Source organism: Oncorhynchus gorbuscha, linkage group LG06 (assembly GCF_021184085.1).
Source record: "Oncorhynchus gorbuscha isolate QuinsamMale2020 ecotype Even-year linkage group LG06, OgorEven_v1.0, whole genome shotgun sequence".
In the NCBI taxonomy this organism is placed as follows: Eukaryota; Metazoa; Chordata; class Actinopteri; order Salmoniformes; family Salmonidae; genus Oncorhynchus; species Oncorhynchus gorbuscha.
Genome location: NC_060178.1, coordinates 48,313,803 through 48,327,015, shown reverse-complemented (window position 1 = coordinate 48,327,015; position 13,213 = coordinate 48,313,803). Strand labels below are relative to the sequence as shown.

Sequence of the window (13,213 nt, the reverse complement as noted above, 5' to 3'; positions counted from 1 at the left end):
ACTGTTCTTTATTCAAGTGGTAGTAGTTCATCTAGTTTAGCATTTGAAAATGCCCAAAGAAGATTTAACACCATACAACAGAATCTGTATGATTTGAAGCTGAATTCGGTTCAAACAAAATGCATGGTATTTTCTAATGCCTAATCATGTCATTGCTACATTGGATGGACATACTATGTAACTAATCCCGATCAGGTCAAAGTGTACAAATATTTGGGAGTGTGGGTGGATGACAAGCTGAGCTTCACTGTTCATGTAGAGAACATAGAAGCTCAAGCTGAAAATAGGTTTTTATTACCGACACAAGGCTTGTTTTTCTCTGGAGGCCAGGAAGGAGCTGGTATGATATGTACATTGCTGCCGGCTTTAGATTTTAGTGATGTTATATACAGCTTTGGAAAAAATGAAGAGACAAAAATGATCAGTTTCTCTGATTTTACTATTTATAGGTATGTGTTTGGGTAAAATGAAAATTGAAAAATGCTTGCTAGAATAATTGCTTTATTCTATAAACTACTGACAACATTTCTTCCAAATTCCAAATAAAATATTGTCAAAAAATGACAACTGGTCAAAAAAACAAAAAAGATGCAGTGTTGTCAGACCTCGAATAAATGCAAAGAAAATAAGTTCATATTCATTGTTAAACAACACAATACCAATGTTTTAACTTGGGAAGAGTTCAGAAATCAATATTTTGTGGAATAACCCTGATTTTCAATCACAGCTTTCATACGTCTTGGCCTGCTCTCCACCAGTCTTTCACATTGATGTTGGGTGACTTTATGCCACTCCTGGCGCAAAAATTCAAGCAGCTCTATCATCCTCCCTCATCTTAAACGGCACCAACTGCCGCTTGTTTTGACTTAAATCTATTTGAAAGTCTATGGCAAGCCCTGGAAATATTTTTTTTTACAATGATCAACAACCCATTTGACAGAGCTTGAAGAATTTTGAAAAGAATAATGGGAAAGTGTTGCACAATCCAGGTGTGGAAAGCTCTTAGAGACTTGCCCAGAAAAACTCACAGCTGTAATCGCTGCCAAAGGTGCATCTGTAAAGTATCGAGTGTGAATACTAATCTAAATTAGATACTTATGTGTTTCATTTTCAATACATTTTCAATTTTTTCTAAAAACATGTTGTCATTATAGGGTATTGTGTGTAGATGGGTGAGAGAAAAAACAAACAATTTAATCCATTTCAATTTAAAGTCAAAGGGTATGAATACTTTCTGAAGGCACTGTACATGGCATATATATATATAGGCTAAAAACGTAATACTGTGTGCAGAAGGAGGACAAATGCTCACGTTACCTTTTCACCTTTGGGCCCAGGAGGTCCAATGGATCCTGGCTTACCAGCGTGGCCCTAAGAATAACCAAACCCATGATTATTCACCTGACAAGTCATACACTGCAACTCACTGACAGACAGTACAAAAACACAGAACTTGACATGGCGTAGATTGGATCCTGGCTTGCCAGCGTGGCCCTAAGAATAACCAAACCCATGATTATTCACCTGACAAGTCATACACTGCAACTCACTGACAGACAGTACAATAACACAGAACTTGACATGGCGTAGATTGGATCCTGGCTTACCAGCGTGGCCCTAAGAATAACCAAACCCATGATTATTCACCTGACAAGTCATACACTGCAACTCACTGACAGACAGTACAATAACACAGAACTTGACATGGCGTAGATTGGATCCTGGCTTGCCAGCGTGGCCCTAAGAATAACCAAACCCATGATTATTCACCTGACAAGTCATACACTGCAACTCACTGTAGACAGACAGTACAATAACACAGAACTTGACATGGCGTAGATTGGATCCTGGCTTGCCAGCGTGGCCCTAAGAATAACCAAACCCATGATTATTCACCTGACAAGTCATACACTGCAACTCACTGTAGACAGACAGTACAATAACACAGAACTTGACATGGCGTAGATTGGATCCTGGCTTGCCAGCGTGGCCCTAAGAATAACCAAACCCATGATTATTCACCTGACAAGTCATACACTGCAACTCACTGTAGATTATTCAGACAGTTAACAGACAGACACACAGAACTTGACATGGCGTAGATTGGGTCCTGGCTTGCCAGCGTGGCCCTAAGAATAACCAAACCCATGATTATTCACCTGACAAGTCATACACTGCAACTCACTGTAGACAGACAGTACAATAACACAGAACTTGACATGGCGTAGATTGGATCCTGGCTTGCCAGCGTGGCCCTAAGAATAACCAAACCCATGATTATTCACCTGACAAGTCATACACTGCAACTCACTGTAGACAGACAGTACAATAACACAGAACTTGACATGGCATAGATTGTCAACATGTGTCACCAGTGTATAATCATGGGTGTATAATAAACACACTAAGGACAGCAAAGGAGAGAGATATTTCCCTGGTATAATTACTGCTTTGGCAGAAATCACTCAAAAACGTGGGTGTATGAGCAAGCTAAGAGTGAGTGTGCAATACAAACTAACTAAATAGATACAAGGTGAACTTGTGGTGCCCTACGTCGTTATCTAACTAAAAAACAGAATTAGACTGGCAATGGCCTGGCGTCCTCCGGAGTTGCCAGAGGATTTGGGTATAAGGGTTTGTTTACCTTTCTCCTTTGTTCCTGTTTGGTGTGTGTTGCTGTGGTATTATTGATACATTCTGTTGTCTAGTTGTGTTTGACTCAAAAACAGAATGAAAACTGGCAATGACCTGGCTGTTGAGGTGCCAAAGAATGTGGTTTTAAGGGTTTGGGCTTTACCATTTCCAGTATAGCTTTCCTCTCTGTTCTGGCTTGATATTTTGTTTGCTTTGGTATTGATACGACACAGGTGTCCCGTTGTCTAGTTGTATTTGGCTGCAGAGCACTGTTGGTGTCATGGGTGTGTGTGTGTGTGTGTGTGCAAGCTTGATAGTGATTCGACACCAGGTGTTCTGTTGTCTTGTGTTGGACTAGAGAGAAGCCAGAAGGCGAGGCAGCGGCCACGGCCACGCCTTGCTTGTCAGAGGAAAAGATGTTTCCAATCCACACATTATTTCACTTCAAGAGTGAAGGTTCAAAGCCAATGCAAAAATACACAGAAAGAGACAGCCGGGGGAGTTGGCAATGGATGCCACCTCTTTAAAGAACTCTGGAATGGGCTTAAAGAGACTTAGAGATGACCTGAGGGCGTGTTGCGTTCAGTGGGATGTGTAGGAACAGAACAGAGGCCATGTCAGATCCTCTCAGGTCCTTTGGGGTGAATGTCTCTGAGGCATTGCTTGACTTGGACTGAAATAAGTGCCAGTGTTCATTTTGGGTGCCGGAACTGTTTATATTTAGGTGCAGGAGCTCCACAATATTTATGATCTAATATTCAATAAGAGGAACAGGAGCAGTAGAACATTTTGAGGTGCAGGTATTCAGCTCTGGTGAGCTCCTGTCCAAGTCAAGCACTGCTTTGAGGTGAATAGAGATGAATCTGATAAGGACACTTTGGAGTCATGATTTGGTGTGAGTGACATGTCACCAGAACAGGACTTAGATTCACACCTGTTTTGTTGTGTGTGTGTGTGTGTGTGTGTGTGTGTGTGTGTGTGTGTGTGTGTGTGTGTGTGTGTGTGTGTGTGTGTGTGTGTGTGTGTGTGTGTGTGTGTGTGTGTGTGTGTGTGTGTGTGTGTGTGTGTGTGTGTGTGTGTGTGTGTGTGTGTGTGTGTGTGTGTGTGTGTGTGTGTGTGTGTGTGTGTGTGTGAGACGAGTGAGGAATTGACTTGAGGAGAGAAAGAAAGATCGAGAGAGACAGAGGGATTGATGGAGAGAAAGAGAAAGACTGGGAGAAAGAGAAGTGTGTGTATGTTATTATTATAGCCAGACAGGAGTAACTCACTGTGTATCCTGCCATTCCAGGCATACCCCCAGGCCCCATAAATCCCGGACGACCCTGAAAATGATGCAGAAAACAGCCACACATTAGTTTTTACAGCAATTTGTTTTGATATTCTATCTGTACTATGTGGTAATGCTAAATATAACCTTGGCGTCTGAATCCATCGAACTGAGGGGTTGTATGTCACTAAGGCATACATATTTTCCTTCACCGGCTATCACAACAGAGTTTAAGGCCTAACACTGGAAAGGGAGTTCTGTTCTCAACTGAAAGGAACATCCTGGCGTCTTCTTCTTTTTCCTGCGTGATCCCGTGCTGCAGGGGGAAAACGAGTATTCATATCCTCTGCTCTGTTTCTGACATCAGGCTTTTACAACTCATAACAGAACCTAATAGGGATATTGCTTGTCCGCAAATACTACCAGATTAGCAAGCTGCTAATTGCTATACAAAACATACAGTTAGAACTATAACTACTGTTCCCTGAAGGAGGGAAGCAAGGTACAACACAGCTATGGGGGGAGTTTGAGCGCTTGGCCTGACAAGGCCAATGAACCTCGTGCCTCAACGGAAGCCCCGCCTTCCACAGGTGATAAGGCCCTGGAACTGGGCGGCGTGGGGCCCGAACAGGTGTTGTTCCTTGTTTCCCTCCTTCAGGGAACAGTAGTTATAGTCATAACTGTACATCCCCTTTGAGTCGGTCAACTCGGTACAACACAGCTACGGAGACATGAAATCACACTCCAAGCCAACCCCAGCGGACACCAATTGAAATTGCCCACGGCACACCTGCAGTTCCCGGGTATTGCGCAATCTGTGCGCTGCCTAATGATCCTATCCTGCCACATCCATATTCACACTGTGGGCTACACTGGTGAGTGAAAGTCCACACTGGGACAATAGGAACCGAGACCGCAACACTCTCTGTCTGTTGATGTATGCTGTTGGTCCTCATAATGGCCTGGCAAGAATGGGGAAAAAGCACCCGAGTACTATGTACACTGTCAAAAGCCCCAGCTAATTGATGTGCAGCACGCTCTGCGACATTGTCCGCAACTCCCAAATTGAGCTGCCCTTTTGCACAGCGCACTCCGCCCTTGGGAGGATGAGCCTGTCGTGATCACTCTGCGGGATATAACTCGACCCATGGGGGTCCCCAGCAACAACAGAGTGGGTCCCTCCACCGAGCCAGAGCTGTAGGCATGATGGGGACACGGAGTGACCGGTTTAATTGGCACGGTGCGTCCAAGCGAGTGTCTATTATCTACAGCTGGAAAGGTTGCATCAGCAACAGGGGGGTGACCAGGGCTATTATAGAAACCATCATCCCTAATAGGCACAGGCACTGGCAAAAACGACATAGACAAAATTGGGGCAAGCAGCACAAAAACCGGCCTCCCAATAGGGGGACAAGAACCCACGAACCTCGATTGTGTCCAACTCGAGACGGAATGTACTGAGATGGAGCCAAATAGCTATTCTTGATCCACTATGAAACCCAGAGACTGAACATGGGAAACCAGCATGAATGCAGGTAACAACACCCGCTCCCTTGGCTACCACTAGCCAATTATCCAGGTAGTCCAATATCCTGAGCCCCAGACACTGCACAGGGATGCACAACAAATTGTAGCCTGTACCCCGACTTCGCTGCTCACATAATCCAGGGCAGTTGGGTGACACAGACAGAGAGTCTCCCAAAATAGTGCCATCTGAAGGGGTGGAACATCACCTGTACATTTGTCCATTTACACAATTGGTTGTGCCACTTGGGGGTACCGTTATCACAGCGAACATCTGGGGAGGAAGGCAAGCTAAGTACCCTGGGACTAAACACCTCCCTCTGCAACTGGATCCTGGACTTCCTGACGGCCACCCTCCAGGTGGTAAGGGTAGGTAACAACACATCCGCCACACTGATCCTCAACACGGGGCCCCTCAGGGTTGTGTGCTCAGTCCCCTCCTGTACTCCCTGTTCACTCATGACTGCATGGCCAGGGACGACTCCAACACCATCATCACGTTTGCAGATGACAACAGTGGTATGCCTGTTCACTGATAATGATGAGACAGCCTACAGGGAGGAGGTCAGAGACCTGGCCGTGTGGTGCCAGGACAACAACCTCTCCCTCAATGTGATGAAGAGCAAGGAGATGATTGTGGACTACAGGAAAAGGAGGACCAAGCACGCCTCCATTCTCATCTCAACGGCTGTAGTGGAGCAAGTTAAGAGCTTCAAGTTCCTTGGTGTCCACATAACCAACATACTTTCATGGTCCAAACACACTAAGACAGTCGGGCCTATTCCCCCTCAGGAAATTGAAAACATTTGTCATGGGTCCTCAGATCCTCAAAAGGTTGTACAGCTGCACCATCTAGAGCATCTTGACTGGTTGCATCACTGCCTGGTATGACAACTGCTCGGCATCCGACCGCAAGGCACTACAGAGAGTAGTGTGTATGGCCCAGTGTGTATGGCCTAGCCAAGCTTCCTGCCATCCAGGACCTCTATACCAGGCTGTGTCAGAGAAAGGCCCTAAAAATGGTTAGACTCCAGCCACCCTAGTTATAGACTGGTCTCTCTGGTACCGCAAGGCAAGTGGTACTGGAGCACCAAGTCTAGGTCCAAAAGGCTTCTTAACAGCTTCTACCCCCAAGCCATAAGACTTCTGAACAGCTAATCAAAGGGCTACCCAGACCCGTCATTTACAATGCTGCTACTCTGTTTATTATCTAGGCATAGTCACTTTAACTCTACCAACATGTACATATTACCTCAACTACCTAGTGCCCCGCACATTGACTTGGTACCGGTTCCCCCTGTATTTAGCCTCACTATTGTTATTTTACTGCCGTTGTTTAATTATTTGTTACTTTTATTTTTACTTAGCTATTTTTTACTTAACACTTATTTTCTTAAAACTGCGTTGTTGGTTAAGGGCTTGTAAGTAAGAATTTCACTGTAATGTCTCCACAGGTTGTATTCGGAGCATATGACAAATTCATTTGGAATTGATTTGAGCCTGTGCCATCTCCCCTCTCACCAAGTTGGTGCACAAATAAAAAAATATCATGGAGGTTATCAGGCCCAGCAGTCATAGGTACCAGACCGCTCTGAAAAACTGACCCCATCTGTGATAACAGACAGGGTGATTCGTAATCGGATCCAATTCCTAGGAACAAAACGTATTGAGCAAGAGACAGCCAGCTTATCTTGGAGTTCAGACAGCATGAACCACAGAGACCGTGTTTGGGATAACAGCATGATTGCCGAGTCCATAACCTGTATCACTAAGCACCTCATAGGGACCAGTGAGCTAGAGGGAGGAATCAGCAATGCATCCCAGTAATAAGCTACCTATGGGGAGGGTAGCCCCCTTGTGGAAATAGAGTGCCTGATACCGTATAGCCCGCCTGCAGCCAGGCCCTTTTATAGGCACATGAGCTCCATCAATGTTTGATTGTTATCACATATGTGACTCATTTCAGGAAACTAGGTGTATGTTGCACCTCAGTACCTCACAGGAGCAGCATTTGAACGTAAATCTACATTTTTTTTCAAAAGGCGTATTTTTGGGGCAGATATGCCTTTTGGAACATGTGAACTTTCACGTATCTTCACAAACCTGTATTCCATCCATAAATACAAATACAATTGTTAAATTACGAGCCTAGTTGGTTTAGCCAGGAAAAAAGTCAGGAACCTTCCCACTAGCCATGATTGGCTGAGATAATGTATGGGCTGGACATGCCAGGAGATGAGTTTAGATTGGTCTGCCATGTAGCACGCTTCTGTCTATAACGTGAGCTGTTCAGTATGTGTTGACAGTCCTTTCTACTGCACCGTTTCTGAAAGATATAACATTAACCATCGAGAACTACAAACGTTTTGCTACTTTTCTTAACAACATTGATGCTCTGAATTTAGCCGGCGCTATCAACAGATCAGTAGGAATAAGTGATTAGCTTTCTGCACACGCCATGGTCAGTGTGAACTGGGGTGACTTGACAACGCTGGCCAAACAAGATGTAGCTACAAAAAAAATGTAGCTAAAATGTTCCCGTCTGCCGTGAAGCGTTCATTCATGTATACAGATAAGAGTAGCTACATTTTCCAAATATACGTTTCTAATTTAGTCAGAAATTCATTTTTATTGCAAGTTAAAGTATACTGTTAGTTAGCTAGCAAACGGTAGCTTGCTGGCTCACTAGCTAACATTACGTGTATGATCTGTGTAGTAATATTATTTGAATCAGAAACCCATTTGCATTGCTTGTTATAGCCTAATGTTAGCTAGTTAACATTGAACCTAGTTTGTTAGCTTTAGCTATCTGCAGATATGACAATGTTTGTATTGGTAGTAACATGAGTTGGGGTTAAGCCGGTTAATTGTTTAGCTAGTTAGCTACATGTCTAAACAAAAGACTCCACTTTGGCCTGATTATTTCATGACCCATCGAATTAGCAGGTGTGTCTGGGGGTGATAACGGCCATCGATTGTATTTCATGAAAATGTTCACATGTCTAGACAATAGTGACCCATCCAATTAGCTAGAAGTGGGTGAGGGGTAGTTATAGCATTTCCTTCACATGACCGATCAATTTAGATAAGTGTGTCAGGTAAGTATCATTTAATAATGATAAAATATTTATAAAATATTTTTATCTGGACACTTTGTTTTTGACATTGATACTCTGCAAGTACTTTCACTGTACCGTTTACACCTTCTGTATCCTGTGCATGTGACAAATAAACTTTTATTTGATATAGCATGTGTTTACCACAAGGCTTAAGAGGATGTGAGCGATGCTGAATGGGTGTAGAAAAAGAGGAGCTCTCCAGTAGGTTTACCAAAACATTCAAGGGCGAATTACCTCAAAAGTGTGGTTTCAAGTTTATCAACGTTCGAAGCAGATTTCCTTTCCCATTGATCCTCAACTGCAGTGTATGATTTTCTAGCTCTGAGTCGCTACTTTTATCCAATGTAAAAAATAAAATTAAAAAATACAAATTTGCTACCTAAGAACCAGGGGGTCGGACACATAATGATAGCCTACGTCAGCCATACGGCTTCTTATGCCAGGGGTACACTACAACAATTTAAAAATCGAAACATTGCTGAGCCTTTCACATTAAACAACCTTCTTTTCTGTAGCCTATTTTTTTGTCTTGTCAAAGTAGTGGTGCAAATGACTTGGCACAGTGTGGGGCCACACTGTTGTGAGGATTCTTGTTAGCACGCTGTCTCGTGAAAGTAATGAAGTGATGTGTTTATTTTGTCAACATAGCTACAACAAGCTGTGGCTCAAAACAGCCTCAAAACGGGGTCAGTCAGACTTTCATGCTTGCCATACAGAGTTGAAATGTTCAGCCAATACATGTTTTAATTGAATAACTTTTCTCGCGGACTTCAGAGCTGTAACGATTTAACTCTTTCGCAAGTACAAACGCATACTAGCAGTAGTCATCACCCCTGCTCAAGTCTACACTTTCAGGGTGATGCGATACAACATCATAATCTCACTGGCTTCATCTCTGGCAAACTGTCATTGGCTATTGCTGATCATGTTCTCAAAAACGTGTCGTTGCACATCTCACAATACAAGAGCACTGCAAATGTTGTTGGGAAAACATGTTTGAAAATATCAGGATGTCTGGGACGGCTCAAAGACGGCATCGGTCGCCCTCAGATTACATCTCTGACCTGCTCATATTTAACGAGCGTCGGTGAGGGCCGCGTACCTCAAGTGCTAGCCAAGCCCGCTGCCAGCACAGAGCTAGCCAAAGAACACCGAGTGGCATCTTCTTTCGGTCTCGAGAATCTCTCTGACCACAGCACGGCCCGTTTAGAATAACCAAGGGACTGAACGATGCTAAACGAGAGAGCAACAAAAACAGTTCCACCATGTGAGACAGGGATCGCCTGTGGCAGTACGGTAGCTAGCTCGCTAACCTGACTGGCACGCTATGCAGTGCTGTTGAGCCTGATCCCATCCACATTAAACCAGATCATCGGCCAAGTCTGGGAAGAGAGGTATGGAGCACACACCGACCCGGCCGCCCTCTCACTTAAAGTTACCTCCCTTAGCCGGCGACAGAGCGCACAGCAAATGGATTGAGCTAGGGCTGCTTTCGCACGCCTCAGACAGACAGAACAAGTCCCAATTCATCCCCGGGTTCCGTAACTCAGACCCAGTCAAGGTACGGGCACTTGTGAGAAGAAGCCATAAGAGTATCGTTGGAGGGAGTTATTTTTATTTATTTTTAACGTGAGTATCTTTTATTTATTTGGGCATGGTCTTAAACCCGAATCTGTCTTGTTAGCCTTGATCCTTTTCATTGTGTTTGCAATCGTACTCAGCCAAGTCTAAACAGGCAGAAGAATTGGTAGGGAACTTCACAAAACCAGTTACCAAACTTTAACAGACACAACGTGTGTGCATCCCCTCCTTAATTGGGACAGTTAAGCCTGATACATTTAGCTTATTTTTAAGAAATGTCTGAATTGTTCTGCTCAGCTCGAGGTGAAGAGCAGAAGAATTGAAGGAGTGAATCCGTGCCTCAGGTTTATCATGTGGAACACAGGGCTTCCGGAGAGGCACGTGTTCTAATGTTCTTGAGCAGAGGGCGGTAGCGCGTGAACTCCCCCCATAGCTTGTGTTGTACTGAGTTGACCGACTGAAAGGGAACAGAGAAAGATTAGCTTCAGAGCTTATAATGGAATGACATAGGAAAAGACTCCGATCACTTTGCATTAGTTTTAAGCTACTGAGCCGACCGAGGCTTGGCCAGGTTTGAACAAAGTAATGTTTAGGTTACTCTGCTTTCTCTTTTTACTGTTTCAGATGTTTTTACAGTTGGTTATTCTCCGGAGACACTCATGGAAATGAGTTAGTCTTATTAATGGAATATCACAGACCTGCCAATGAGATGGGGACTACACTGAACAAAAATATAAACGCAACTTGCAACAATTTAAAATATTTTACTCAGTCACACTATATAAGGACATCAGTCAGTAGAAAGAAATTAATCGGGCCCCCACAGATGCTTTAAAAAAAGTCAGGGACTTGGATCAGAAAACCAGTCAGTGTCTGGTGTGGCCACCATTTGCCTCATGCCGCCGTTGATTGTGGCCTGTGGAATGTTGTCCCTCTCCTCTTCAATGGCTGTGCGAAGTTTCTGGATATTGACGGGAACTGGAAACACTTTCGTACACGTCGAACCAGAGCATCTCAAAGCTGCTCATCGGGTGAATATGCAGGCCATGGAGGAATTAAAACATTTTCAGCTTCCAGGAATTGTGTACAGACCCTTGCAACATGGATCGCGTCATCGTATCTTGATGCATTCAAATTGACATCGATAAAATGCCATTGTGTTCGTTGTCCGTAGCTTATGGCTGCCCATATTTCCCCATACCATAACCCCACCGCCACCATGTTCCATCTGCCCTGTACAGTTGAAGCCAGCATTCATTGGTGAAGAGCACACTTCTCCAGCGTGCCAGTGGCCATCAAAGTTGAGCATTTTCCCACAGAAGTCGATTGCTAGGCCGAACTGCAGTGAAACCGCTCAGGTGAGAACGATGAGGACTGAGATGAGCTTCCCTGAGACGGTTTCTGACAGTTTGTGCAGAAATTCTTTGGTTGTGCAAACACAAAATTGAATCAGCTGTCCGGGTGGCTGGTTTCAGATGTTCCCTGCAGGTGAAGAAGCCGGATGTGGAGGTCTTGGGTTGGTGTGGTTACATGTGGTCTGCGGTTGTGAGGCTGGTTGGACGTACTGCCAAATTCTCTAAAACAACATTGGAGGCAGCATATGGTAGTGAAATGAACATTCAATGATCTTGGCAACAGCTCTGCTAGACATTCCTGCAGTCAGAATGGTAATTGAACGCTCCCTCCAAAGCGTGGGTTGTGACAAAACTGCACATTTTAGAGTGACTTTTATTGTCCCCAGCACAAGGTGCACCTGTGTAACAATCATGCTATTTAATCATCTTCTTGATATGCCACATCTGTCAGGTGGATGGATTATCTTGGCAAAAGGTAAATGCTCACTAACAGGGATGTAAACACAACATTTTAGATAAATAAGCTTCGTGTGCATGTGGGAACATTTCAGGGATCTGTTATTTCAGCTCATGAAACATGGGACCAACACTTTACATGTTGCGTTTATATTTTTGTTCAATATATGTAATAAGTCAATTGTGAGTGTTCGTGAGTGTCAATAACCAATAACCATTTCTACTGGGTGGTAGGATGCTGAGTGTGTTACCTCATCTCAATCAACGAGGACACTAAAACAAAGCCTCGATCCTTCAGTGACTATCAGTATGAGCTTACTTTTGGATCGCTCGCTCTTTAATGTACATAAAACTGGAAGACCTAGAAAAAACAAAATACCTTACAGATTTACGCCCTTCAGTACTAAACACGGGACACTTTGTTAAACAGATTTAAATGGAATTGTCAGGCTCCCACACAGGAAGTTAGGTCACAGACTATACTGGAATAAAAGTAAAGTGGGTACTGACTGCAGTGCCTCTGGTTCCTCTGGCGCCTTTCAGTCCTGTGCCCCCTTTCTGGCCCATGTCCCCGATGTCCCCTGTCTCTCCGATATGACCTGGTTTGCCTGCCTCTCCCTGGACACAAAACAACAACAAAGGTGTGTGTGTGTGTGTGTGTGTGTGTGTGTGTGTGTGTGTGTGTGTGTGTGTGTGTGTGTGTGTGTGTGTGTGTGTGTGTGTGTGTGTGTGTGTGTGTGTGTGTGTGTGTGTGTGTGTGTGTGTGTGTGTGTGTGTGTGTGTGTGTGTGTGTGTGCAGCTTGGACACGGATGTATCGCTGTTGATGAGGATCCAAGTGATGTGCAGAGAAAAAGTATTCACACCCCTTGACTTTTTCCACATTTTGTTGTGGTACAGCCTGAAATTAAAATAGATTCCATTTAGATTTGTGTCACTGATCTACCCACAATACCCCTGATCTACACACAAATGTATTAAACATGAAAAGCTGAAATGTCTTGAGTCAATAACTATTCAACCCCTTTGTTATGTCAAGCCTAAATAAGTTCAGGGGTAAAAATGTGCTTAACAAGTCACATAATAAGTTGCATGGACTCACTCTGTGCACAATAATATTGTTTACCATGATATTTTGAAAGACTACATCATCTCTGTAGCTGACAAATACAATAATCTGTAAGGTCCCTTAGTCGAGCAGTGAGTTTCAAACACAAATTCAACCACAAAGACCTCTGAGGTTTTCCAATGCCTCAAAAATAAGGGCACCTATTGGTAG

At 43.9% G+C, this 13,213-nt stretch overlaps 1 protein-coding gene across 1 annotated transcript in view; it reads right to left on the bottom strand.

Moving 5' to 3' along the window:
* The window catches only part of LOC124038040 (collagen alpha-1(XXIV) chain-like), a 108,138-nt gene that overhangs the window by 38,258 nt on the left and 56,667 nt on the right, over positions 1–13,213 (bottom strand). Inside the window, exons 23-25 of the mRNA XM_046353417.1 lie at positions 12,447–12,554; positions 3,903–3,956; positions 1,318–1,371 (exon numbers count right to left, since the gene is read on the bottom strand). Coding sequence (XP_046209373.1) covers positions 1,318–1,371; positions 3,903–3,956; positions 12,447–12,554 — 216 coding nt within the window. The remainder of the gene's footprint in view (positions 1–1,317; positions 1,372–3,902; positions 3,957–12,446; positions 12,555–13,213) is intronic.